The sequence below is a fragment of the Sciurus vulgaris genome, assembly GCF_902686455.1.
Source record: "Sciurus vulgaris genome assembly, chromosome: 2".
In the NCBI taxonomy this organism is placed as follows: domain Eukaryota; kingdom Metazoa; phylum Chordata; class Mammalia; order Rodentia; family Sciuridae; genus Sciurus; species Sciurus vulgaris.
This window is the reverse complement of record NC_136462.1, coordinates 182,782,109-182,803,076: the sequence shown is the minus strand read 5'-3', so window position 1 is coordinate 182,803,076 and position 20,968 is coordinate 182,782,109. Positions and strand designations below refer to the sequence as shown.

At 51.7% G+C, this 20,968-nt stretch overlaps 3 protein-coding genes across 5 annotated transcripts in view; 1 reads left to right on the top strand and 2 right to left on the bottom strand.

Annotated features, from left to right (window-relative positions):
• The window catches only part of SAMHD1 (SAM and HD domain containing deoxynucleoside triphosphate triphosphohydrolase 1), a 43,432-nt gene extending 39,277 nt beyond the window's left edge, over window positions 1-4,155 (top strand). The window contains exon 16 of the mRNA XM_079128207.1: window positions 2,077-4,155. Within this exon, the coding sequence (XP_078984333.1) occupies window positions 2,077-2,172 (96 nt within the window). The 3' untranslated portion in view covers window positions 2,173-4,155. The remainder of the gene's footprint in view (window positions 1-2,076) is intronic.
• On the bottom strand, window positions 2,344-19,093 carry TLDC2 (TBC/LysM-associated domain containing 2). 3 transcript variants are annotated; one of them, XR_013761985.1, is made up of 8 exons: window positions 18,029-18,109; window positions 17,849-17,921; window positions 16,622-16,783; window positions 15,820-15,972; window positions 11,839-11,934; window positions 10,289-10,421; window positions 6,675-6,748; window positions 5,733-5,769 (listed from the first exon to the last, which is right to left on the bottom strand). XR_013761985.1 is itself a non-coding variant. In XM_079128369.1 (7 exons), the coding sequence occupies exons 2-7, from the start codon at window positions 17,879-17,881 to the stop codon at window positions 5,634-5,636; spliced, it is 654 nt and encodes a 217-aa protein (XP_078984495.1). In that variant the 5' UTR covers window positions 17,882-17,921; window positions 19,033-19,093; the 3' UTR covers window positions 2,344-5,633. The 3 variants fall into 3 exon arrangements, 2 of the variants coding, with proteins under 2 accessions (XP_078984495.1, XP_078984494.1); XM_079128369.1 differs by lacking the exons at window positions 10,289-10,421; window positions 18,029-18,109 and adding an exon at window positions 19,033-19,093 and having other exon boundaries at window positions 2,344-5,769; XM_079128368.1 differs by lacking the exon at window positions 10,289-10,421 and having other exon boundaries at window positions 2,344-5,769.
• LOC306653738 (large ribosomal subunit protein uL30-like 1) lies at window positions 12,607-15,265 on the bottom strand (the record flags this gene model as incomplete). Its single annotated transcript, XM_079126700.1, has 2 exons — window positions 12,607-13,746; window positions 15,247-15,265. 2 exons carry the CDS (start codon window positions 15,263-15,265, stop codon window positions 13,001-13,003), a joined length of 765 nt encoding a protein of 254 aa, XP_078982826.1. The 3' UTR covers window positions 12,607-13,000.
• Window positions 19,094-20,968: the final 1,875 nt, after the last annotated feature.

Here is a 20,968-nt window from a genome sequence, read left to right as displayed (position 1 = left end):
GCTGGAACAGGGCCTCCGCACAACAGAGGAGGAGGATCCAGCCAGAATTCACTGGTCTGGAAAAGCTCGTGTAAAGAAGGGCTTAGACCCTGAGACCTGAAGGGTAAGTGAGAAGGGTCTGCTCTGGAAAGGCTGGGGGTGGCGAGAGAGAGGCACCTAGGGGGTGGGCCGAAGGGGAGAGAGCACATGCCTCAGCACCAGAGGAAGATCAAGTGCGAGTTGACTGGAGTTTTCTGCAGTCCTGTGAGCGAGCAACCAGCAGCCATCGACTCAGGGAGAGTGACATCTCTATATTGGCATTTATAAAATTCATTCGAGTTGAAATCAGAATGGTTAGAAATAGGGAAGTGTGATAGAGGTGAATTTGAAGATAAATAATGCTGATTTTGAGATAGATCTTCAAATATGAGATCGTGGCAGTAAGACAGCTGCTTTTAAAATCTGTCAAGTCAGATCCATTATAGTTCAACAGAGGAAATTTTCAACAGAGGAAATTTGACATGGAGGACAAAATTCAAAATTTAGGGCAGAGCTAAAAGAGTGCTCCAAAGACAGTGATGCTACAGCAAAAGCTGCTCCCCTCCTCAGAAAGACCGAGAGCGGGCAGGAGTCGAGGGACGGGGCCCTGTGCGGAAGCTAGATACACCAGTGGGTCGTGGCCACTGCCGCCTGCCAGAGAGGAGAGGAGGGAATCCCTGGCCTCCATGCTGTCCTCTCACCTCCAGCCTTGCACTCCGTCTCCCAGTGGCCAAACCGAGCCTGGAAGGCACTGGGCCCGGGAGCTGGGGAGGGTGTGGCTTACAGAGCTTCTCGATGAAGGCGGGGCCGAGGAAGGGTGTGGAGGGTGGAGGAGGTGCACCGCCTCCTGCCGCAGGCGTCCTGTTCCTATGTACGGGACTTGCAAAGATCGTGCACCTTCGTGTGCCCGGAGGATCCACCCGCCCATTCTAGAAGGGATGAGGACAGGGGCGTGGGAGGGCCTTGCATATGCTCTCTGTATTCAGGCTGTGCTGTCAGAACAAGGCCAACCGCTTTTTGAGTGGAGGAGCTCATTTGACTGGAGTCTATGCCAGAGTGAGAGGGGTTTTTGTCGTTACTTGTTGGGGGGGGGTGTTGTTTGTTTTTGCCTTTATTTTGAGATGGGGCCTTGCTGTGTTGCCCAGGCTGGCCTCCAACTTGGGGTCTTCCTGACCCAGCTTCCTTTTCTTTTTTAAAAGTGTTTTTGTGGTCGTTTCCTCTGTTCACTATATTTCTTTAAATTTATTTATTTTTATGTGGTGCCTCACACGCACTAGGTGGGCGCTCTGCCACCGAGCCACAACCCCAGCCACCTACCTCAGCTTTCTGAGTAGACACCACACCCAGCTGAAAACTTTGATTACAGAGAACAATTCAAGTTCAGGTACATACTGTCCTTTGTTGTTGTTGTTGCCATCTTGTAGACCTCGGTCATTTATTTCAGAAGGGACCAGGCAAGAGAAAAGCAAGAAATCAATGCAACTTCTCATTCCTTTGAGAAAACAGGATAGGGTTTGTCTTCCACGAAAGTGTGTGGGGAGGTGTACCGCTTCCACCTGTCTTTGAGAAGAGGTCTAGTGGCTTTTTTCCATGAAGGGCCTTATCTGCTTAGGACTGTGGTGTTTCAATTTGACCAGGCATAGGGCATATGTAATTTGGAGTTTCCCAAGAGTAAGTACCTGTATGCCTAAGATAGTCACTCAGGAATGAGATGATGGAAACTGGCCCTTTTTCTTTTTCCTTCTCTTCTCTTGTACTGGGGATTGAACCCAAGGGCTTTTTACCACTGATCTATGTCCCCAGCCCTATTTATTTAGTACCAGGGATTGAACCCAGGGGTGCTTAACCACTGAGCCACATCCCCAGCCCTTTTTGTGTTTTTATTTTGAGACAGGGTCTCACTAAATTGCTTAGGGCCTGGGCACTAAGTTGCCAGAGGCTGGCTTTGAACTTGTGATCCTCCAACCTCAGCCTCCTGAGCCGCTGGGATTCCAGGCCTGTGCTACTGCACCAGGCTCTGGCTTTTCTTTAATCCTTGTTTTTCTTTCTTCCTCATAGGATGGCGATGTTGTAGCCCCACTTATAACACCTCGAAAACCAGAGTGGAATTCCAGGGATTCAGCCCACAGAGCATCCAAACGCCTTGAGTTTTGAAGATGACTTGGCATAAATATCTGCAATTGGTCACTTACAAAAAACCCTACCCCAGTACAAGCTAGGGGATTTAATTACATAGTTTCACAAATTTAGTAACTAGAGCTTTTATTCTGTATTTTGAATATATACACATGCTGAAGGTAAGTCATTTTTACTAAAAAAAAAAAAAAAAAAAAAAAAAAAAAAAAAAAAACTATTAGGCAAATCTTCCTATCCATGCTATGAAAAGCATCACCTTGCCTATTTTTAACATTAACCTTTCTCCTTTGGTAATCTATTTTCTTAGAATAACAACTCTTTATCGACTCTGAACTCCTATGACAGATGATTGTTTTTTGTTTTTAACTTAGAAATGAGACAGGGCATAGTTTTGAAGTTCGAAGTGTCATGAACAGACATGATTAAAAATAAAATCTCCGTCCCCTGAGAGATGTCTCTCAAACCCTGAGTCTGAGGACAGCTTCTCAAATGATACCTAAACATCAGCGAAAGACATCGCTCTCGCTCTTGTAGCCCCCGAGAAGCTGCCAGGTGGGGCGAACAGTAGACCAGGGCCAGGGGTTGATTCCACCTCTGGTGAGCAGATCTGAGGACTCTGGCTTCTTTTTCTTTTTCTTTTTTTCTTTTTTTTTGGTGGTGCTGAGGATTGAACCAGGAACCTCTTACATGGAGGTAAATGCTCTGTCACTGAGCCACAACTCTGTCCTCCTCCTCATTGGAACATAAAACCTTCTTTCAGGAATCCCCAGAGGCAGAAGGATCCTGCAAACCAGGTCGCTCTGAGTCTGTTGTGGCTTCAGACTCCGGCAACTTCTTGTTCTCTGAATTCTCGCCGTCCCTCTCCTGGGGCCTCACCACTGCCCGGCCTGGAGAAGGCCTCCCTCTAGCCTGTCTCCTGGTCTGCCTTTTGAGCTGCTCAGAGGTCGTCGCAGGGACTATCGTTCCCTGGAGCTGTTCTTGCCTGGAACTTTGCTTTTGCATTTTGTTCTGTGGGTTTCACAGCAGACTAGACTGCCTTTCCTGGGGTTGGTGACGGCCCTGTGGGTCCCAGGTTCCCTTGGTAACTTGATGTTCCCAGCTGTGGAGAGGTGCCACCGTGGTCAAGCAGTGCTCCTGTGCCAGGGGAACCCCCACCCTCTGGGTGTGTGTAGAAGTTCACCAAGAACAAAGTCTGGGGTTGGGGCCAAAGTGGGCGGTGACCAGAGCGTGTTTATGCACGGATGCTCCCTGAGCCTGGAGCAAGGTGGCAGTGGGCAGCAAGTACCTGTGCTGTCACCTTCCACTGTTCTCCTGGGAGTGGCAGTCGACCCTTGATTCCCTACCGAGGGATGGAGGGTGGTGACAGCCAGGGTGGCAGCTGTTCCAAATGCCCTGCCTCTGGTTACCATGGAAAGTGGCAGCATATCCCCACCACAGTCCCCTGGTGGAGGCAGTTCACTGGTGGGCTCCTGGAAGCACATGGGAGGTTCCAGGTCAGCTGTGCCCGGCCGGCTGCGCCCCTGAAACCTGGAGGGGAAGCAGCTGGAGGCCGGAACCTATGCCGACCAAAGGTCAAGAATGTAACGTTTCCTGCTAAGATTGTTCTTTTTTTCCTTCTTATTTTTAAATCACTGTGATTTACTCTGGAATTTTGTAATCCTAATATTGTATCATTGTGCTGTCTGAGAACAATTTGAATCTGTTCGGGTTTTTTTTTTTTTTTTTTTTTGCCTCCTTCCTTACACGTAAGGCAGCTGCACTTTACGCTGTTTGCAACTGTTTTAATTATAAGAACCATGTGCCACTCACAAGGCTAAATTTTTCTTAAGAACCATCTTGACTCTGTATAAAAATGGAGATTTTACTAGCTTAGTCTCTAAAGTTCCTGAACATTGTCACCTTGGGACTGTGAATAGAACTGCCGGTTCAAGTGCGTGGTTCCTTCAGCTGGGTGAGGGAAATGGCTGCAATAAAGCTTTGTGAATGTGCCTCCGGCGTGGACGTGTGCTCCTGAGCCACTTTTTCCTTACCCTGTTGGGTGCCCAGTCTGACCCTGCTGTCCAAAGGAGCGCGTGCCTCGCAGTACTCTGATGCTGCCTAGTCCCTCCACGCCGAGGGGTCAGTGAGAGGAGTGTCGGTGACAAGGTCCCTGGCAGTGAGCGCTCCTGATGCAGCAAGGGCAAGGAATGGCATCTTTCCTTCCAGCAGAAAGCAGGAAGGCGTGGGAAGCACTAAGGATCGCTCTCAGTTTGCAGAGCTAACTGTTGCGTCAGCAAACAGTCCTTTCTCTCTTCATCTCTCTCAAGTTCCATCCAGAGGTTCATCATCTTTGCCCAAAAATATGCGTGTTGTTCATTTGCTGCTTTCTTATCTTCCTCATGAAATTAAGTAATGAATTTGCAAGCACCCGGCACCCTGGTGGCATGCAGGACCCCCAGAGTTCTAGAACAGGCACAGGGCCAGAGAAGAAATGCGCTGATGGAGTCTTTGCTAGTTCCACTGGCTGAGCGGAGGTTTCTGAGGTTTGACAGTGTTTTTTAAATTAAAGTAATTCCTGCCGGGTCGGTGGTGCACACCTGTATCCCAGCAGCTTGGGAGGCAGGAGGATCTCGAGTTCAAAGCCAGCCTCAGCAAAAGCAAGACACTGAACAACTCAGTGAGACCCTGTCTTTAAATAAAATGCAAAACAGGACTGGGGATGTGGCTCAGTGGATGAGTGTCCCTGAGTTCAGTCCCCATACAAAAAAAAAAAAAAAAAAAAATTAATTCCTAAAACATACAAGGTGGAATACCACTTTTGCAAGAGAATGCTCTTTTTTAATTTGTTCTAATTATACATGATGAGAATACTGTTTTTGTCAGAAAAAGTATACATGTATCTCCATGGGAAATTGTTTTGAAAACCATACATGAAAACATTACTGTTTCGGGAATTTGCGTTTCAGACAGTATTTATTCATTCATTCATTTTTGCAGTACTGGGGATTGAACCCAGGGCCTCCAGCAAGCGCTCTGCTGCTGAGCTACATCCCCAGTCCTTTTTATTTTATTTTGAGATGGGCTCTTGCTAAGTTCCTCAGGCTGGCTTTGAACTTGCGATCCTCCTGCCTCACCCTCTCAAGTGGCTGGGATCGCAGGCGTGCACCACCACACCTGGCAATTTAAATTTTTTTCTAGGTTTTCTACAATGAACACGTATTCATTGTTGAATTCCTGTAACAGTAACTTTCATGAGGGACTCTGCTGCTTGGTTAAGGTGTGTCTTTCACACATTCAAAGTCACCTGTGAAGGAGAGCAGTGTCTGCCCCCATTCCTGTCTTGGGTCCCCAGGCCACAAGGAGGCTGTCCAAGGGCCACAGTCAACATGAGAGTCTGGCATCCTTGTTTCAGAATGGGCTGCTGAGTGTGAGGAAGACCTGGACGGCATCCGTGAGCAGGTCTGAGTCCCTGGTGCCCCAGGAAGCTGCCTACACGGGCTTTAGCTCAGGACCCAGGCCTCCAGCTCCTTGATGCAGAACTGCTCATGCCGGGCCAGCACCTCATTGTTGAAAGTCGCACAGGGGTGGCTTCCTCCGTGGTACAGGTCTCCGTCGAGCCACAGCCCAAACTGGCCACTAGAAAGAAGAAGAAGATGTCAGCATGGCTTGTCCCTGTGTGTCAGGCCTCTGAGTCCATCACCACCATCAGCCCTAAGCCACACCATGGAAGCAACCCTAGTTCTGCTCCTCATTGTCCCTTAGACCCATTTATCCTGACTTGGGGGGCTCGACATGTTGCTTTAAAAGCTTAGAACGCTTTTAAAACAATTCAGGGATTTTAATAAATAACCTACAGTGGTGTAGCCATCACCACAACCCAGTTTGGAACATTCTGATCCTCACATTTCACAGAAAACCCAGGCTGGAGCCAAAAAGTGAATTACTGCAAACGCTGATGCGTTTATTCTGTGCCAAGCTGCCTCTCAATGGAGCCTTTTCAGGCAGCTGGGAAAGCTAAGAATCTGTGTGGTATTAATCAAGCAATGCTTTCATCACTGCCCTCGGGGTAGGACTCATTAATGTTCCTGAATTTGAAGGTCACACCAAGAGTGAGACCAACCTCTTTTTTTCCCCTACCTCTCTCCGTCTCCTGGGCACACACACAAGCCAGGGTTATTAGAGGAGGGCAGATGCAGCCTTCCTCTAATAAGTTAGGTCCCCGAGGCTCACTGGGCTGACTGGCAAATCTAAGTCTTGCCGTCTCCTGATGCCAGCCTCATCCAATCATGTCATTGTTCCCAAAGTCACCTGAGTTCAGACTAAGATGTCACCAACCATACACTGTTTAGTGGGGGAGTTTGTGCCTCTTTTCTGCTCATACCTTGGCTTCGATGGGGTTGAGAGGGCGGACAGTGTCTTAAGGAGAAAGTGAACCCCCAGCCTCCCCACTTCATCTGGAGCAGTTCATCTGCAGTTACGGAGAGCGACAGGGTCCAGGACACAGATTCCACCTCAAGACTCGGGAGGATGGAGACACGCACCTGCCACTGCCCATCATCAGGGAATCCAAGTCTCCTTTCACAAAGAAAGAGTTGCTTCCTGTCCACTTAAAGACCTGAGGTGACAGGGAAAGCTCAGGTCACTTGGTGAGTCCTACTCTTGCAGTCTGACTCCAAGCCACTAGATGGCAGTGTCGTGGAGGGAATAAAGCTCCAGCGCCCGACCCGGCGGCACCCCAGGCCCTGAGATTCCTGTCTCCTTGGCGTTCACCCCTGGCACGCTGTCGCTCAGTTCCCACCGCCGAGAGACACCTTCGCTCTAGAACAGAACAAAAACCTCCAAGGCTTCCTGCTTCCAAAGCTCGAAAGGAGGAGGAAGGTCGGCGGATTCTACCGTAAACACTCATCTCTGCTGCGGGTCCCACCAGCCTTGCCTCATCCCCTCCCTTGCCTGGGTCACAGCCTCCCAACGTTTTTGTCCCACCAACCCCTGCGCCCGCCCATCTCCGTGCTGTGACCTGAGCGTTCTGTGTGGAATTTGACTTCCTGTCCTCCGATGGCTCTGCGCTGTAATGGGGAAAATCCCAACTCCTTCCTAGAGCCCGAAGCGCGCCTGCCGCACCCTGATTTTCTCTTTGATCTCTTCCCCTTGTTGACTGCCCGTGAACTACGCTGGTCTTTCTGTCCCTGGAACATCCAAAGCTCCTTCCTGCTTAGGACCTCTGCTCACTGATCCCTCTGCCCAGAGGGCACTTCCCCCAGGTCCGAGAGGACCCGCTCTGCTTTGAGCCTAAGGGTCATCCCAGAAGGTTCCTGGACGTCACTCTTCCTCCCAGCCCTATTGTCTTCCTCAGCGTTCCCTCGAGAGCAGTCTCCTGCATCTGTGCACCCTTATCCGCCCACTCAGGGTGCAGTCCAGCGGCCTGCTTGGTCCCGGCTGTCTTCCTGGAACAGTGGTGCTGTGGCAGAATTCATTTGTTAAATGAGTGCATTACTTAAGAGTCAAAGTCGGCAATAAAAGGACTTCTAAAGGGCCACAAAAGTGTATCATTGCCTGTAATTAGTTGTAAAAACAAATCTAAACTAAACAAAAAATAGGGACTAATTAAAAGATAAGTCCTGGGCTCAGAAGGGGTGAGACAAAATTAACAAGTGACCACAGGAAGACAGAACTGTTGCCAGGCACAGTGGGCACATGCCTGTAATCCCAGCGACCCAGGAGGCTGAGGCAGGAGGATGACAAGTTCAAAGTCAGCCTCAGCAACTTAGTGAGGACCAAAGCAACGTAGGCCATGTCTCAAAGTAAAAAATAAAAAGGGCTGGGGATGTGGCTCGGTGGTTAAGCGTCCCTGGGTTCAATCTCCTATACCAAAAATAAATAAATAAAAAAGAACTGTTGAACATGTCCTCAACTTCCTTCAAGGACATGACCTTCAGACTTGAAATAGTAAGATAAATATTGGTACAGAAAAAATGAAGATGAAGTTCAGGGTGCTTAGAATAGCAATCAAAGAATGAAGCGATGGGAATTCATGGAGGACACAGGAAGGGCCCAAAGACCAAAGACAGTCGAGAATCAAGCTATAGTTTAAGAGATGGAATCCCATAACCATTGGCAGGGAAGACAGGTAGTATTTCCCTGAAGAAAACATCATTTATTTCATTCAGTATTTTTTTAGCACTTCTGCACCAGGCACAGTTTTAGTAGTAGGTACAATGGTGGACACAGTAGGGTAGAGTCTCTGCCTCAAAGGACTCACATTCTAGTGGAAGGAAGCAAATAAAAAAAGTCAGAGAAATAGGATGTTAGAAGGTGAAAATGTGAGGAAGCAAAATGACACTGAGAAGGGCAATAAAGGTTTTCAGGAAATGAAGGGTGACAATTTTAAATAAGTTAGGGCAGTCACTGAGATGGCAACCTCTGGACAGAGTCCTAAAAGAGGTGGGACGGAGCCATGTGGAGACCCAAGAGAAGGGAATTCTGGCCAGAACAGCATGTGCAAAGGCCCTGAGGCAGGAGCAGACCTACGTCTAAGGGCCAGCTCAGGCCAGTGTGGTTGGAGCAAAGTGAGGGGAAAGAAAAGTAGCAAGAAACAATATCAGAGAGAGGCCAGGTCATTGGTCTTTGTATAGACTTTGGTTTTTCTCCAGGTGAAAACGGAAGCCAAAGAGCAAAATGCAGTGACTTCCTTTTCAAAAGGATCACTCCAGCTAACTGGAGGAGGTTCCACTGCAGGTGGAACCAGGGAGACCCACTGGGACGCTGCAGCAGGAAGATACACAAGTAACCAAGAAGGTCTGAACCGGGCGACAGCTCAGCACGTGTCTAGAAGTGGGGCATTCTGCACACACAGAGGCAGCGGCCAGCCCAGATGAGGGTGTGAGACAGAGGTAAGGAGCTCACCAAGCAGGTCTCAGTGGCAGGGAAAATGGAGGTGCCATTACTTCCAATGAGGGAAAATCAGGAGAGGAGCAGATCTTGTGGGGGGAAAGCAGGAGCTGGGTTTCAGACAGGTTAAACTTGAAATGCCACGTCGGAGAACCAGGTGGAGATGCTGAGCGGAGGCTGGAAGTGTGAGTGGGGAGTCCAGGGAAGAGGTCATCAGCATGGGGTTGGCATGGAAACCGGGAGGCTGGACGAGACCACAGAGGAAATGAGAAGCCGGAACCGATCTCTGACACTGAGAAGGCTGGAGAGATGAGGGACCAGCAAGAGGCCAACAGGGAAGTTGTCACCGTAGTAGGAGGAAGATTCTAGAACTCTAGAATTCTAGTGTGAGGACACCCGAGGGGCCGTGGTGATGACCAGCATCCTGACCGTCTCCAGGAAGACCGGAGGAGGCTCTGGCTGGTGGGTCCAGCCCAGACGGGGTGCACCCTGCCTTCGGTGAGGTGGTCTGTGCCTATTAGAGAAGCTCTCGGATAGCAAACCGAACACTTGGAACCAGTTCTCCACCAGCCACGAAGATGTGCACAAGTATTTCTTGATGCCAGTGCACAGCAATATACCCTCTCCCACGCCCTGCTCCACCCCGTCTCTTTGAGTTCCCCGAATGTGCTCCCTTCCCCTCCAGCGCCTGTGCCGACACCCTCAGCCACCTGCTGATGTTGGGTTTGTCTATCAAGATCCACCTCGGAAAGCTCCTCCTCCAGGAAGCCTCCCTGGATCACCCCTGCACAGGGCCGAGGTGGCTCTGCACTTCTCCCATAGACCTTCTTTTGGGGTTTGTGTTGGGCTTTCCTTCCCCCCCACAGGAGCATCCTCAGCGGGGGACCCTCTGCAGTTCAGAGAGGTAGTGGAATGCTGTGGCCGAATTCAGACTCCTATCCTGTCCTCACCACTGGTAACTGCGTTAACTCGGGCCCATTTTCAACCTCTCCCTGCCTCAGTTTTCTCCTCTGTAAAATGGGGATGGTAAGGGCACGTCCTCTGGATTGAAGGTGCTGCTGCAGCGGTGGGAAGCTGGTACCCACAAGCAGCTGTCGTGTTGATTCGTGGCAAAAGTAGGATGCTCCGTGCCACACACGCAGTGCTCAGTGGCCTCCTGCAATAAGTGACCCAGAGGCAGGAATTCCTTGGATGGGACATGTTTGGGACTATGATTATCCTCCTCCTTCAGAAACCCCGTGACGGGAAGCACGAGCTTGGCTGTCACCTTAGAGTGCTGGGTCTTTCTGACAACTTCTCCCTCCTTCGACAGACTCCACTCCATCCCAGAGGCTGGGGAGGCTGAGGCAGGAGGATGGCAAGTTCAAAGCCAGCCTCAGCAACTTAGCGAGGCCCTGTCTCTAAACAAAATATAAAAAGGGCTGGGATGTGGCTTGGTGGCTAAGTGCCCCTGGGTTCAATCCCTGGTGCCAAAAACAAAACAAAAAAAGAGCCGAGCTCCTTGGCAGATGGCGCCATCTGAGATTCCTGCCACCTTGCAGCGGTCATTCCCCACCTCTTCACCCCTCATCACTAACTGCCCCCTCCTCTTCCCTGATTCCTGGGTGACCTTCACCGTCCCTGCCCTCTCCCTGCCCCTCGGCTCCTTTCTTCTTAACCTCCAGGGGGGTTTCAGCTACTCTCTCCCATGGTTGCCCCTGGGGAACTTCTCCGCAGTCTGGTTCAAGTGTCCTTCTGTCAACCATGTGCAACAGTTGAGCAGGTTGTTCACTGCTCCATCGCCTTGACCTCAAGGAGACTCGCCCTTGAGAGCCTTTGTCCCAGCATCCCTGAGTTCCCCGTGGCTTCCCCTGCCTCTTGCCCAGCCTCGGTTCTGTGGTGCATCTTATATTCTCACTCCCTTCGACCTCCCTTTCCCTCTCTGCCTGTGTGTGTGTGTGTAAGAGAGAGAAAGAGAGATGGGATTCTCCCCAGGTCCTGCACATGCTAGGCAAGCCCTCTACCACTGAATTACATCCCCAGCACTTTTAATTTTTTTATTTTGAGACAAAGACTCGCTAAGTTGCTGAGGCTGGCCTCAAACTTGAGATCCTCTGCCTCAGCCTTCTGAGTGGCCAGGATTACAGGTGTGTGCCACCGTGCCTGGCTCCCTTCCTGCCTCTGCTAAACCAGCGTGGTAAAACCCCAGTCCTGAAGGTACCCTGCCGCCCACCTTTCCCAGGCCTGGCAGAGGTGACCGACACTGCTGAAGGGCTGGCCCACCTTGAAACTCACAAGCCCCAAACTCCACCACCTGCCATGGCCTGGTGGTCCTGTCTCAGCAGTCTCCTCTAGGGCCCCTCCCCACACTGCCGGTCCCGTGTGACTCCCTCCCTCTCCTCAGGGCCCCTTATCCAGCCTCACTCTTAGCCGAGGACCTTGCCCTATACTCCCGCCACCCTACGTCAGGACCACCTGTGTTTGGACCCCTGCCACCTCTCCAGCTGTGACTGCTGAGCAGCACCCCTCCCCTCTCAGCTGGGCAGTGGTCACTCAAGACCTGCAGAGCATTGTTTTAAAGATGGACAGGCCACTGACTGCTGAGCAGCACCCCTCCCCTCTCAGCTGGGCAGTGGTCACTCAAGACCTGCAGAGCATTGTTTTAAAGATGGACAGGCCACGGGGGATGCTCTGCTCATCGCTGCCCTGCTGGGGTCCCGCTGTGGAGACAGGGACACCAGGGAGCCCAGCATGGGGGTTGGAGCTGGGGGCCTCTGGGACCCTGAGAACTGTGGCCTGCCATAGACCCGCTGCCCCATGGAAAATGGGGACCATCACCTTCAGCTGTGGGGAGAAGGAGAAGAGGAATGTCTCGCCGGTGCCGTAGAAGCCTTTGCTGAGTCGAATGGCTGCGGAGGAGAAGGCGCCAAACATCTGGAAGGCAGAGGACACGTGGGCTGAGGCTGGGAGGGCTGGGAGTCCAGGGCAACCCGTTCTGCAGACTTGGTAAAGCAGGCTTGTCCAGGAGGCCCCCGGGGGCCCTCCCATGGTCTGCCACCTGCATCCTTTCCCTGCCAATCCCCAGGAGAGCCCTGGGGCCCTGCTGTTTCTTAAATAAACTTACTTTTCATGAGGACTTCCAGTAAACCCAGAAATTATAGACCAGCAAAAGGAAGACAAAACAAGACCATCCCGGAGCCCCCTTCTTCCTCCCCAAGATAATTCCTCTTGGCATTTTGGCATGTTTCCTCTGGCCTCAGTTGGATGCCCTGGGCACACTTCCACGCAGATCCTGCGAAATGGGCTTGTTTTGTGAGTGGCTTCCTCTCGCTTTCCTCTTTCTTTTTACACTGGGGATTGAACCCAGGGACGCTTAACCACTGAGCCACATTCCCAACCCTTTTTATTTTTTTATTTTGAGACAGGGTCTCACCAAGTTGCTTAGGGTCTTGCAAAGTTGCTGAGTCTGGCCTCAAACTTGTGATCCTCCTGCCTCAGCCTCCCAAGTCACTGGGATTACAGGAGTACGCCTTTGCATCTGGCTTCCCCTCACTTTTCTTTTTTTTTCTTTTTTCTTTTTTTTTTTTTTTTTTTTTTGTACTTCCTAAGTATTTCAAGTCTTTTCAAAACAAGACTCTTGGGACCTCTAGATTCAAGTGTGCTCCTAAACTTGGTCAACTGCTACAAGTCTTAGGGGGCCTTGTATACATGCTTGGGTTACTCATTCACCAACATTAAACCCCTGACAAAGCAGGACTCCTTTCTCCATGGCATGTTGATTTCAGAGGCAGAGGTGGGTCAATGTAGGAAACAATGAAATTTTTCCTTGGAACTTGTCTGTGATGACAGGTGCCTGCCATGATCATAACTACGGTCTCTTCCCCAATCCCTTTCTTCCATTTTCTTAAGGCAGAAAATAATCTTCTCTGAAGATACTTGATAACAATTCCATCAAACAAAAACATGTGCTTCCAATGCACTGCTTTCAGATATTCTGGGTTTAGTTCAGCTGGCGGATGAGCTGATTGATGCGTTCACCCCGATAACCAGGTAGGCCCATCTCCTTGAGGAAGCCCACTCTATTTTTGGTAGCAGGACGGGCCACAGAGAGATGGAAAGGGCACAAGAACTTAGAGATCTCCCAGAAATACTTCCCAGGGAAGGCAATTTCATGAATGAGATCTTCCAGACAAATGACATCAAACCTTCCCAGGTGCTCCTCAATCACTGTGTTGTCTGTCAAGGGGATGGTCTTATTCTTGATCTTTGCTTGTCCACGTTTCAAGATGAGTTCCCGGACAGACTTCAGATTTGGAAATCCCCAAGTCACATAAGGTTCTACTATCGGTAGCATTTTTAGGCTTTGCGGGGTGACTTTAACAAAGACACCACTAAATATTTTCTTCAGACGAAGTCTTGCAATGGTGCTCTGCACCAGCAAACTCACCCCACTAATCCTTTGGAAGCGTACAACAAAGGCCAAGGAATGTTTATCAGGCATTTCCAAAGCATGAGGTTTCACTTCTAGTAGTCTGACACGCACCTGGTCACGTTTCTTCCGCCAGGAATCATGTAGGAATGATTCCAGTCGCTTAAATCTGAACTGTTTTCCTTTTCTCTCCTTCTTTGCCAAAAGCGCTTGCTTTGCCTGGGTAGCTTTGAGGGCCTGATAAGCCTTCCTCTTTTTCAGGAGATTTTCTGGAACCAGAGGGATCTTTTTTCTTTGCCTTTGAGGGCCTGATGAACCTCTTTTTAAAAAGATTTTCGAGAACCAAGGGGATCTCTTTTCTTTGATACAGAAAACTGAGATCAGCGATAATAACATTTAGAAAACGCATGTTCAATGGATTTCCAAACCAATTCAATACTTTGGACTCCGGGGATCACTGATGCCTTCGAACTCCTGAGGAGAGGGATTCTCCTGGAAATAGTTTGACTCCAGTCTTCAAAATGGAGCCCTAATATTCACTCTATCCAAAGCCTTAAAAACCCCATCGTGCCTCGGTTCGCACCCTCAAACTTTTGACAGTCTATGACATTTTCAACAGTCACCCACTGCCTTCTAAGCTACGTTCTCCCGCGCCTGCTGCTTGGCGATGAATGACACAGCTCTTCCCACACCTCACTTCATCAATTTCAATTTCATGGAGAAAACTTCAAAGCACAGTACAGATTCCCTTTATGAGGCTCAACAGTCTTAAAGGTGTTTCCTATATTTGTGTGTTCTCTCTCTCTCTCCCTCTCTCTCACCCTCTTCTCTGACCCATTTGAAAGTAAGTAGTGGATACTATTACCACAGCACATAGTTTCACTCCTGTGAATGGAGACCTCCTCTTACATAGCCACAGTACGCTTATTGCCCCTAAGAGAATGAACAATAATCCCCTATTATCATCTAATAGCCAGTTCCTATTCCATTTTTTTCCAGTTGTCTCAAGAATGCCTTTAATATCCTGCTTTTTTTTTTTTTTTTTTTTTTTTTTTGCGGTACTGGGGATCGAACTCAGGACCTTGTGCTTGCAAGGCAAGCACTCTACCAGCTGAGCTAGCTCCCCAGCCCAATATCCTGCTTTTTAAAAAGAAAAACTGAACATGCTTAATAGGTATGGTTTCCATCGAGATTCTCGCTTGCCTGATATCTCACTAGATGGAGTGGAATCTACTTCACTCTGTGGAGGGATCTGACTTGACTGAGCCGTCATCCTCTGGTGGAATAGTCAGGTGGGCTGTGGATTTTCACCATTATAAATGGTGCTGGTTGGCAGAGGCCGGACCACTGGGAGCAGCTGAGAGGAGTGAGATACTTCCTCGTAGTCAACGGTTCCTGCCACAGAAGGGGCTCCTGAAGACAGCGAGGTTCCGGCCCTCAGGCAGGAATTCCTTCCATCAGCATCTGGGGACAGGCCCTCCTGCCCAAGCGGAGCGGGGAGTATCCTCTGGAATTCCTGAGAACTCTCCCAGCTCTAATATGTTCCTCCCACAGGAGATCATTTGAAATGAGCTACCAAGTGTATCCCCCTTTTATATGGAGACCCTTCCTGGAAAGCCACCATTGGAGAGACAACAGGGACTTCAGGCACAGCTATCGCAAGCCTCCTCTTGTAGGAGCCAGCAGGAGCCAGCTGCCTCTTCTGACCTGCTTCCATTCTTAGCTCCTCCGACCCCTCCTTCTCCCACCAGTTGGGGGTGTTTTCACATCCCTGTTGGTCTTTGGCTGGGAATATAGTTCCGTGGTAGAGAGCTTACCTTGCACGCACAAGGTCATGAGTTCCATCCCCAGCACAAAAGAAATAAATGAACTCATATTTTTAAAAAATGGGCTGGGGTTGTAGCTCAGAGGTAAGCACCCGCCTAGTACATGGAGGTACTGGGTTTGACTCAGCACCACATACAAATAAATAAATAAAATAAAGGCATTGTGTCTATCTACAACTAAAAAATGTTTTAAAAAAATATGTGACCTTGAAGGTGAAGGTCATCTGCTTAAACTCCATCCATAGTTTCTTGTGTGTCTGAGGCTAAAAAAACACTTCTGTTTTATAGTGAAACGATTATTTGCTTAATGTCTGAGCCCTGCCCCCTTTAAACTGTCAGCTCCAAGAGGACAGGAACGCCTTCTGGGTGACTCCATCTAATCTGGCACTTAGAAGGAGCTTAGAATACATGTATTGGGGGCTGGCTCCGAGGCAGGTAGGTCTCCAAGCCTTCGGTGCTCTCTTAGAGGTGACTTGGTTTGTCACCTCTGCCTCTCGACCCTGAAGCTGTCATGGGCAGGACCTATGATGTCTGGCTCTGTACCCCAGAGCCCAGCCAACTCACCTGCCCATCCTGGTCCCTCAGGAGCAGCAGCACAGGCCCACTGTGGCCTTCCATCTGCCGGTACAGGCTCCGCAGGCTAAAGCCGTCCCTCGAAGTACAGAAAACAAGACTCCAGGGGTGGCCGGTGACTCTCGGGGGAAGGTGGAGGCTGAGCTGGGAGCAGGGCTGGGGGTGAGTGAAGGAGTCCCCTCCCGCTGCCCTCCTTCCACCATAACCTCAGGGACACAGGAGGACTGGGCTTAGCACCACCCGACGGGCGCGGTGCCTCGCTGTTCACAGGGATTCCGTGCCTACCAGCAACAGCCCTTGGAGATAGGCGCTGTCCTTCCCATTTTATAGATGAGGAAACTGAGCCTTAGCAAGGTGGGGCAACCAGCCCGAAAACCACACAGAGAGAGTAAGCGGCAGAGCCAGGAGCCAAGGCCAGGCCAGGTCTCACTCCCCTTGGTCACTTTGTCCTCAAGGGGCAGAGGATAGACAAGTTGCTGGCTCCTTCCTCCTGGTCCCCCAGCTCACTGTCCCGCCCACACCCCAGCTCTGGCTTTGGTTCCCAAGACCAGTTCCATCTTGGAATTCGCATCTTTTCCTGTGTTTTCAACCTCTCAGCCTGGTGCAGAGGGTGCTGGGATGTTACTGGGTCCTTTTACTAGAAAGGAAAGGGAAGCCCAGAGGGAAGACACGATCCACCCAAGGTGACACAGAGAACTGGAGACAGAGACCTGTGGCCCCAGGGTCCCTGGGAGTGGCAGGTTTGGGGAAGAGGTTCAGGGCTGAAGTCCTGGTACAGGGGCAGTGTCCCAACCTGCCTGATTTCCGAGGCACCCAGAACCTGGCTGGCTTCTGTCAGTTGGGGCTCCACGGGGTCTTCGGGGGCAGGGGCGGGAGCTGGGCCTGGGGCTGCCTCCTCTTCCTCTTCCTCTTCCTCACCCTCTTCCCCAGACACTGTGTCCTCCATCTGGCTGGGCTGCAAAGACACAAAGTGGCCAGTGGGTTGAGGTGTCCAATTTGAGGGACCAACTCACACCAACTTCCCAGCCCAGAAGCCTCAGGCTGAGTCCTTGCCTCCTGCTCAGGTCCCTGCAGCGAGCTGGGAAGTGCCTGCAGCAGACAGGACTCTGCCCTGTCTCCAGCCTGCTCCCTCCCTGGCTGCCGCCAGCCCCAGCCACAGAGCTGCTCAGTGGAGCCATGGCCCTGCCCCCGTCCGCCTGTTTCCTCAGAACCCACAGTGGACGCTGGGTTCCAGTTCTATGGGTGGGGGCAGGGGAGAAGGGCAGGTGGCAGGCCAGCTCCGGGAGATGCGGCCATGTGTATTAGGACATGAAATAAGGATGATAACAGCGATAACGGTAATGACAGTGGCCGACCTTGATGCAGCCCACGCTGGGCTGGGCCGTGCTGTGTGCCTGCTGTGCATGAGCTCAGAATCCCAAGACTGTGCTCCTGAGTTCTCCGCCCGCCAGTCGGGCCAGGCGCAAGTCACCTGTGAGTTGGCGTTGGTGGGTTTGTATGACACGCATCTCTCCTTGTGAATTGTGTCCGGCTTCTTGGTGTGAGGAGGTGTTCAGTGTAGAGGTGTGTGTTACACGTCAGCGTGTTTTGAGGGTGAGCTGGGATTGTGTAAAGCCCTGGGTGTGTTGGTGGCATGAGTGCTGGTGTGTCATTCATTCCCCTGAGCTTCCACTCTGCATGGGTGTGTGCATGGGTGTGTGTTTGTGTATGTGTGTGTGTGTGTGTGTAACTTTAGGAAGGAGAGTTCCCTCAGAGAATGAGAAACGCACAGGGCTGCCTCTCCTGCCTGCCCCTCTCCCAGGCCCAACAAGGGGCCCTCACTGTGGTGGGGGCCTCTGGACAGAGCTCCTCTGAGGACCACGGGACACAGGCCCCAGGCCCTGCTCTAAACCCCTGGACAGATGAGGAAGGACTGAGAGGGGAACAAATTACCCACCTGCCTCCAAGCCCAGCCCGACCCCTGCCTGTCCAAGATCTTGCCCCTTCCCGGCCTGCCCCAGGGCCTGAGCTGGCCCCTTACCAGCCTGGTGTAACGCCAACGGAGACCTCGCATTCTTCTGTCACAGCCCTGCGCAGCGAGCCAGTCCCCAGCCCTGTCCGGGGAGGAAGTGCTATAAGACAGGCCCTGAGACAGGAGGGAGGCGCCTGGGGCACACCTCGTTGGCTCCCTGCCACCCAGCTGCCCTTTGCTCTCTCTCACCTGTCACCCCCAGGTCCAGTGTCCCCTGGGTGGGTCTGTGAGCAACTGGGCAGTCCAGTCCTCACTGACAGCATCCGACACCTTAGCCACGTGGAACAGATTCTAGCTGTCATGCCCTTCCACCTCCTGCCCTTCTGACAGCCTGGCCTAGGGACTGTAGCTCTTCCAGGGAGCCTAAAGCCCAGGCTGCGGGTCCAGGGCCTCTGATTCCCTGCTTGGCTGTGGATAAGCCCATTTGCCCGGCTGGGCTCAAGTTTCCCTGCATGTAACGTCTAGTGTGTTGGACCAGATCACCTCGAGGCCCTCACAGGACCGACAGCCTGCAGTGTGGGTCCCTCTCAGAGCCGACCAGTGCCTTTGAAGGGTGTGCCCAGGGCAAAGGAACAGAGCTTTTAGAAACAGTTTTTGGGGCCAGGAGTGTAGTTTGGCGGTAAAACCATCACATAGCATGTACAAGGCTCTGAGTTCCATCCCTAGCACCAGAAAGCAAGTGGGAAGTGCACAGCCTCTGGAGTCAAGGAGCTCAAGTCCTGGTTTTAACACTTTCTTGGCTGTGTGACCCTGGGCAAGCTATTTAACATCTCTGTACCTTAATCTCCTCTTCTGTGAAACACTAATATCTACCTCAGGAGACTGTTGTAAGAGTAAATGAAGGCAATACCTGAAGGGTTAGGATCCTTAGCCAGGCCTCCATCCTCACATCCTCAGTTCCATGAGATGACCCCAGTGTGCTGGGTAACGGCTATGCTTACTACCAGCCCCCACAATGCCTCTGAGAAATCCAGGCCCAACTCCCCAACAAGAGGTCACTCAGCTTCCACCTAGGGGCCTCTGGGACTCAGTCCCTCAGTCACTCACGAGGCGAGGGGCTCTGTATGGGGAGGGAAAGGTGAGAGCCCTGGAGGTGGGAACACCCTGCCAGGCCTGGACCCCTAGTTACCTCCAGTCTTTCCAGTGGAGGGTCCTGCAGGGAGCTGGCCACACCCAGACCAGACCCTGCCCACCTGACCGTCTGTACAGCAGCTCTGGCTCCAAACTCCTGTCCCCCAGCAGGTGGCTGGCACCTCTGCCCTGGGCAGTTCTTATACTTGCCCAGAAGGCGGCAGGCCCTGGCCCTGCGCCAGCTCCAGTTCCAGCCGGGAAGGCCTGTTGCTGATTACACACATCAGGGAGATTAGATCCACAAACAAGACCTCAGCGGGCATCTGGTCCCTGCTCTGTCCCCAAAAGGCCAAAGGTGGGGGATACTGGGCTCCTTAACCCTTACTGGGATCTCCCAGGGGCCACCTGGTGATTGATGCCCACCACTGAGGATGCTTTCCTTACGGTTAAGATCTGTGATGTGCAAATGCTGCAGGAAAGGCCATGCTGGGCACTCGCCATCATTGCCACATGCTGGCTTCCCCTCTCGGGTGGCACGAGGACTTTCCTCACTGGCCGCGGGTACAGGTTGGGAGGTCGTGCCCAGGAAGCCCAGTCTGGCACAGAAGACACTGTCAATGGATGGTATTGCTCTGTCCCTGGCTCCCAATAGGACCCTGGTGACTGTTGCATTGTTTAATCATAAGAGTCAGAGCTAGAAGGGCTTCAGCTGGCCCCAGAGCCAGCAGCCCCAATCGGCCTCTGTTGGTGGTGAGCATGTGTCTCACAGGTGGGCCCCTCCATCGTCACCCAGAGAAAAGAGACCTGTCCCACTGGCCTTGGGGGAGAGGACTGGGTCCCTCATACTCTGCCTATGACCAGGTGTCCCGGGGGCGATGCTTCCTCCAGGAAGCGTGGGATGCCAAAAGGACTTGTATTTTGGGGAAAACAGCCAAGTGAAGGGTCCTGTTGCCACTTCAAACATGGCTGTTGCAATGTGTGTTTCAGCTGTAAACGGCTGCGGGTCACATGCCGGGCACTTGCGGCTGCCCCTCCCTGGGTGACCTGCTCAACCCCATTCCCCCTACTCTGCATGCCTGACCACTGGACACTTTGAGAAGCTGTGAGGTTGCCTATCTCTTCCGTTTTTTGTCCGCGTGTCCACTCAGCGTGTGGCCTGGCAGGAACACGCCTGTCAGATAACTGCCCCTGGGAAGTGGGCGCAGTGGGACCGGGGCGCCAGGGGCCTGTGGTCCCCTCTCGGCCATTCAGCTGCCTCCTTTCTCCTCTGCAGACTTCGTGTGATTGTGATGCCTCTTTCTCAAACTGTGGTAGTCATCTCTAGGAAACAGCTGGAGTGTCCCATAAAAGCGGGAAAGGTGAGTGACCAGGGCACACAGCATCTACTCAGCAGGTTATTTCACGTATGAAAAGTGACATTTGCAGAGAGTGTAGACATAGATGGGAAATGCTTCCACCATCCTGGTAAGGGGTGGGGGGACAAAACAAAATATAGAATGGTATCTGCAGTACGATTTTGGCCAAGCAAAAGAAACTCAAAAAGCCCAAGGGAAAATGAGAAGCTCCTATGCTCACTCGTTGTTCCCTGGAGTACCTGGGGGCTGACTTCACTTCAAATGCATGCATGACATGCTGGCCTGACATCCTCCCTCATGTGTCCCCAGAGGCCAGATTGCCACTCCCTGAGGTCACTCTTCCATACGGTCCTCACAGGCTCTCTCTCCCACCCTCAGCTGGTCACTTCATTCCTGTTGAGAAAACAGTCTCATCAGCCACACCCCACCCTCCACCTCCTCCTGCATCTTACCTTGTACTCTGTCTTCTCTCCAGAGCGATGGAAGACAGGTCCCGGTTGCTTTCCAAGGCCTGGCCCCGCGTCTGTCTGCTTCTGTCCTAGCTCACTCTGCTGTCTTATTTTCCGGGTTGGCCCCACGGCCCTCTCCCTACACTCTGCCTCCACCTCCTGTTCACTTTCAGTCTACTCCCCGTGGTGTCTGTCCCCAGACCATGGTCCTGGCAGCCTTGCGTCTCTGCTCCTTGGCTTCGGCTCCCTCTGTC

What these genes read in the sequence shown, in the direction of transcription:
- TLDC2 (XM_079128368.1), bottom strand. Translation starts at nt 18,102, where the DNA reads ATGCTGTCAGTGAGGACTGGACTGCCCAGTTGCTCACAGACCCACCCA. An exon ending in TGAGGGACCAGGATGGGCAG is followed by an intron (nt 11,935 to 15,819) that starts GTGAGTTGGCTG and finishes TCTGCCTTCCAG; the next exon opens with ATGTTTGGCGCCTTCTCCTC. An exon ending in CCTTCTCCCCACAGCTGAAG is followed by an intron (nt 6,749 to 11,838) that starts GTGATGGTCCCC and finishes CTGTCACCTCAG; the next exon opens with GTCTTTAAGTGGACAGGAAG.